This window comes from Delphinus delphis, chromosome 10 (assembly GCF_949987515.2).
Source record: "Delphinus delphis chromosome 10, mDelDel1.2, whole genome shotgun sequence".
Classification (NCBI taxonomy): Eukaryota; Metazoa; Chordata; class Mammalia; order Artiodactyla; family Delphinidae; genus Delphinus; species Delphinus delphis.
Window position 1 is genome coordinate 1,504,035 of NC_082692.2, and position 6,000 is coordinate 1,510,034.

A 6,000-nucleotide genomic window follows, 5' to 3' on the forward strand; every position below is an offset into this window, starting at 1 on the left:
GACAATTAGCAGTTCTTCTAGTTCATCTCAGCGATCAGGTGGTAACTAATAAAACTCGCCTCGATTTCAGCCCTGGAGTCCCGAAGCCCCACATGGAGACAGAAGCACTGGGCTTTTGCGCGTAATGGGGAGACAGGCCGTGCTCAAGAAGTCTGCAGGCTCCGGAGGCAACTCTAGCTCGGGACAGCATACGCCTCCAACGAAGTGAGTGTCCGAGTTCTCTAAGGAATGGCCGAACGTGAACCACCTTCTCTACTCCCTGTATTTTATTAATTTTCCTTCGTAAATTAAATACTAAAGACTCCTATTTAATTGCCTCTCAATCTTTTCGAACTGCAAATATTTTGTCAAAATAAGATGTTAAATGTTATAAAACAACATAAAGTCACCTTTTCCTTAAATACTGAAATAGATTTGATTGCTTTCCAGGTGTAATTTATTATTATTCAACTTTACAGAACACCATGCTCCACATTTCACTACCATAGACTCCTTCACCCCAATTTTTCTGGCTCAAAGCAGCCCCTCTGCCGTTGTCCGTGAAGGACAGTGTTGATCAGTCCTAGCCCCCGTGCTAACCGGCTGTGTGACCTGGGGAATCACACCTTCTCAGCCTCCCCTCCTCCTCCACACGATGATGGTTATTTAACTCCAGTACGAAGATCTCAACGCACACGACAACGGAATATTTTTTTTAATTCAATGGTTAACATGAGTACAAAAACGGTAGGAAATCTATCATACAAAACTGGATATGTTACTTTTTTCCCCTGAAATGGGTATTTTCTAAATCCTTTAAATCTGAAGTTACAACAGATCATTTTATCTCCTAAATTGCAACTATGTTGGGTATATACTGTCCAATTCCCGCACGGTCCCCTGAAATGCCTTGCTTCTACCCAACCAACAACTGCATTCTGTTCTCATTTCTACAGACTTCTACAACTTCCAGGCAACTTTTCTGCAAGATAATAAACATCAGCAAGTAAAGACTTAATTATGAAATATTTTGAGTACCTAACCTTTACCAGTTATGCTAGATATAGGGGATAAGTGATTAAGACACTTGTTTCCTAAACCCAAGGAGTCACAATCCTGTAAAGACAGAGCACTGTGCCATCACTCCCATCCCTCTCCCAGGCAGACATCACTAATCTATCATGGGCCTCTCCCTTGAACTGGACACAGCTTTGGCTCCGAGATTCCATGTAGCCATTACCAATGGCTATTTTAGTAGACTTCATCACATTTCACTAAATCTCCATCTACACAAATGATGATTCTGATGCCGATACTAGAATGCAGAAATTTGCGGGACACCAAATATGGATTAGAAAGTAAAACCAGAAGAAGTAATATCCCCGTCATCTATTATGATCCCATTGAAGCATTATTTAAAAGGGATAAGGAAAACTGTGGAAAGAATGGTACTTCCTGCCAATTCTCAATTACCATTTTCCAGCATCTTAAATTAATTCTTAAATGAAGAAGATAAAGCCTGTGAGAGCCACCTAAGTCTAGGGAATCTGGGTATCTGTTTTAAACATGCTCTCTTTAAAGGCTATGGTCGTCTGATGGCAGCCAGAACATGCTCAAAAGAAAATAATTAAATTAGTGAAAATAAAAAATAAGGCCATAAAAATAAAATTCTGAAACTAAATATTACGGCTTAAATAATCTGCCTGACAGCTCAAAGGGTCCATCTCTTTCCTCTACGCGAGACTTGGTAAAAATGTGTTGTCTGCCAACAGCAGACAAGTCAACTCCTCTTGACCAGGACTAACTTTCCAACCATTTAAAGATAAACGCTTTGCCTTCCATGTGTCATGGCGCAGAACTCTGGACTTGGTGTTTGCTTAGATGTCCGACCACATCTAAAGTGCTTCCTAAGGAAAACCTAGGCTACTTGCAGGTGTGGAGGACCTCAACGTGTCAGTTCTTCCATATTTAAAACACCAATATTAATTTCGTACCACGGACACCTGACAAGGTAATCTACAGTTCCAACTTGCCTATGCTCCTGGCAGAGACTAGCTTGACATTACAGATATCAGAAAGGGAAAAACCCACAAACGCTGACCATTCAGTTCTCTGAAGTCTCCACCTACCGAAAAATGTGCTCCCACAGTCCGTCGGGGTAACGAGAGCGTCCTGAGGAGATGACTCTATGGAGCTCATTGTGCATCATGTTGCTGTGTCCCCCTGAGAGTTCAGTACTAGCAAAGTTCCACGTGCCCACCCACTCTGCCTCGACGGTCAGGAAGCTCAAAGCTGAATTTCATGCCCACCTGGCAGCCGTCCTCAGTGCTGGGGACACTACCTCCATCTTTCTACAGCCTTCACTGCAGACTCCTATTTTTTTCATTCTTCTTAGGATGGTCCAACGCTGTGTTTTTTTATTGAAGCCACCTCAGAATCTTTTTGGAAATAAGCAAGGGGTACAAAATGTAATAAATTCTCTTTTCTCCCATTATTACTATGTTTGGTCCTCATGACCCCCCAAACTCTCCCCTCTCTACACTCCTGTACACGCTGTTCTCCCCAAACACAGCCCCTGCTGCTGCCAGCATTCAGTGAGGTTGGATGAACCAGGCATGTGGCCCCTAACGTATTTGTAAAGTACGGACTTTGACATGTGCATTAAGTCCCTCAAAAACTGTGAGATCCTGGAGGGCAGAGAGTACAGCTTACGTAGGCTCTGGCTCCCAGCAGCCACAAAGCAAGCCTTGCACCCTGCAGACACACAGTAGAGACAAGTTCTGTTCATGGGAAGAGTAAGTCAACATTTTGGAAGCCCACTAGGTGAAGCCACACGGGAGGTAGTAAGCTCAAAAGAAGGTTTCTACCCTAAAGGAGTTAACAAACCAAAGAACTAAGCTATGTAAACTACCTATGTAGCCAACATGGATTGCACATCTGTAAATACAAAGAATTGAAAATACAAAGCCTGGAATGATTGCATTTGGCTGAGGCTTTCAGCTAAGTTAAAAGGAGTGAGACTTGTGAGGGCATTCAGGCGCAAAATAACGACCCCACGGAGGTACAAGGCAGCAATATTCAGGGACCAGCAATAACATCTCCCTGGTGTAGCAAAGAGCAAGCATAATTAGACCATGAGGTGAGGCCTGGGGATGGCTGGCGGAGGGCCTTGAAGCGGCAATGCAGAGCACAGCCTGGTTTTCTTCGAGGTGATTTAATAAGGTAAAAAAACTCCGGGAATGATTCACAACTACTGTCAGGAAGAGACAGGAGGAAGAAAGCTGGAGTGACTGCTGGCAGTGAGCACTAGACATGCAAAGCAGACAGGCACCCTGGCCACCTGCACGCACTCTCAAGGGCGAACGTGGGACAACCCATGCAAGAGCCCATCTCAGCACAAAGGCCACGACAGCCCTAAGGGCCAGAGCAGCGGTTTCAACCTCACCTTGAATCTGAGACCTCTTCTTAGAGTAAAACAATCCCTCTCTCTCCCCTACTCCCTGTCTCTGTCTCTGTCTCTGTCTCTCTCTCTGTCTCTCTCTCTCTCACACACACACACAGGGCTGTAACTTAACGTGGGTGGCTTACCACAGGGGCAGTATAGCAAAATGGCTTAGAGCAACTCTTGGGTTCAGATCTCAGCCCTGACACTCATGAGGTGTGCGCCCTCAGGGAACATACTTAACCTTACTTACTAAGCCAGGTGTAAAATAGGGACAAAAACTGTACCTGCCTCTTACATAGGAATATATAAAATGTTCAGCAGAGTGAGTAGCTCAACAAGCTCTCACCCAACACGACTAAGAAACTGGACAGCAGGTATGGCTCTCCAGACCCTTTGCATTAACCTCACAGCACTCCGAGACCCACGGCGGGAGTCACTGTCCTGGGAGATAAATGCGAAGCAGAGCAGTAAACTCCACCAGCAGGGATTTACGTGGCAACCAGAGTTCAGCACTGTGCCAGGGACTGCAGAAGCCAGCACAACACCCAACAGATGAGGGGACAATGCACAGGGTGGGGTTGGAGGGAAGTGGGAGATACTGGTGCAGAGGTTAGAAGGAGCCTGACCCTCAAGCAGGGGTTTTAAGGTGGAAATGAAGTGGGAGCCAGAGCTGTCTGGCCACGGAGTAGCTCAGGAAGACGGCCTGGAGGAGGCCACTCAGCACCTACCCGACCACTGCACTCCGGCTCTAAATAAGGCTTCCCTTCTAACCTGCATGGATTCACGCTGCTGCCACTTCCGTAGGCATAAGCCATACCAACAGAGTTACACGAACAGCTTAACTAATTTCTCCATAATATTGAAAGTATGCAGGCCCTTGACTGACTTTGAAGGTTCTCTTACTCAGCCTCAGATCCCTGTCCCTCCCCGCCACCCCTCCCACCAGTTTTCAAACCGGGGTTTACTGTAATTACCTTAAACACAGCACGATGCATGAGTAACTAGGAAGTAATCAGGTATCCAGCAGTTACAACTGTCTAACGCCCTTTGACTGTACGCCTAGGCAGTTTCTACCTCTTTTCTCCTGCCAGAGAGTCTGACAGCAGTGTGAATCCCAACTGGACACTTCCTAGCGCTTTGACCGCGGGCTTCGGTTTCCCCATCTGTGAAGTGGAGAACATAAGAGCACCGCCTCAAAGAGCAGCTGGGAAAACTAAATGAGGTCCTATCAGCCAAGTGACGGCGCGTAATAAGCACAGCCTGCGTGCGCATCAGGTCACCTTTATTCACCCCATCACTTCCTGAGCACCGGGTGTCGGCATCGCCACCGCCCGGGGGGGACCCGAGAGGCCCGGCCCCGGCGCCTCCCGCCGCTCGTGGGCCGGGCTCCGGACACTCCTGAGGGTCTGCGGCAGGGAGGGGACCCGGCCCGAGCCCGGACCAGCCTGCCCCACGTCCAGGTGCGGCCGCGGTCTTGGAAGTTCCTGCGAGGTGGGCTTTTAACGTGTAAGAAAACACAAAACAGGAAAACATTTCCTGGTCTGTGACTGCACAGCACCGCTCCCTCTTACTTCCTCCGCGACCTGGGACCCGGGCGAGGGGATCGGGCAGCAAGGGAGCCCCGCACGCGGGCGCTGGCCTCCCCGCGGCCCGAGCTCCCGGCGCCCCCGCGGCCGTCCCACCGGCGCCCCGAGCGCACACGTGCCCGCGGCCCCTGCCCCCGCTCACCTGGCCCGTGATGCCCGTGATGAGCGCCACCTTCCTGGGCTTGCCAGTCTCGCCGTCCCCGGAGCCGCGGGCGCTGGGGCAGCGCGCCGCTGCCTGAGCCATGTCCGCGCGCGCTGAAGAGAGGCGCCGACCGACGGGGGTGTGCCGCAGGAGCCTCCTCGCCGGCTACAAGGACCAGCCCCGCGCCGCCCGCCGCCGCACTCTGACAGGGCCGCCTGGGAGGCCGGCGGGGCGGGCCGGGGGCGGGGCGCCGGACTGTGGCCTGGCGGGCGCAGCGTCAGCCGCATCACCGCGCGACGCACCGCCGCGCCGGCGGCAGGCCCCGCCCTCCCCGCCGACAGCCTCCCAGCCAGAGCAGGCCCCGCCCACTGCCGGCCGCGCGCGAGCCAGGCGGGGCGGGGCTTGTAGGCGGTGCCTGCGCCTGAAGGGCGGGGCGTCGGGCGCGCCTGCGCGGGCTTATCCAGATCCTCAGGAGAGGATGGGATGCCGGGTCTTTGCTCCAGGCATGCTGCTTGCAAGGGCTAGCAGTGGACGGGGCGGGCCGTCGGCGGCCTGACTTCACCATCTCACGCTGCACGTCCTCCCCTCCACCCTCCTGAATCTCCCAGGAATGGTCACACTATCCGAGGATGCTGGGAAGAAGTAGGGGCAGACCTTTCCCTTAGGAGAAAGCCCTGAATCCCGTCCGAATCTAGGGGTCACGGCCCCTGGGTCATCGGCTTTGATAAGTAATTCCTGGAAACCTGCTGCAATGCCCTTTGAGGAATCTGGTTCTCTGTTTCCTGAAGGGCACTAGCGTTACGAGGCCCCTGAATGGGGTCACGGATAGGGGCAATGACCGGCCTCAC

The 6,000-nt window shown here is 51.4% G+C and overlaps 1 protein-coding gene across 2 annotated transcripts in view; it reads right to left on the reverse strand.

Moving 5' to 3' along the window:
• GMDS (GDP-mannose 4,6-dehydratase) overlaps positions 1-5,413 on the reverse strand; it is a 480,820-nt gene extending 475,407 nt beyond the window's left edge. Inside the window, exon 1 of one of the 2 annotated variants that reach the window (XM_060023746.1) lies at positions 5,153-5,413. In XM_060023746.1, coding sequence (XP_059879729.1) covers positions 5,153-5,254 — 102 coding nt within the window. In that variant the 5' untranslated portion in view covers positions 5,255-5,413. The remainder of the gene's footprint in view (positions 1-5,152) is intronic. The other variant, XM_060023745.1, reaches the window with a different exon arrangement.
• Between the last annotated feature and the right edge of the window lie 587 nt (positions 5,414-6,000).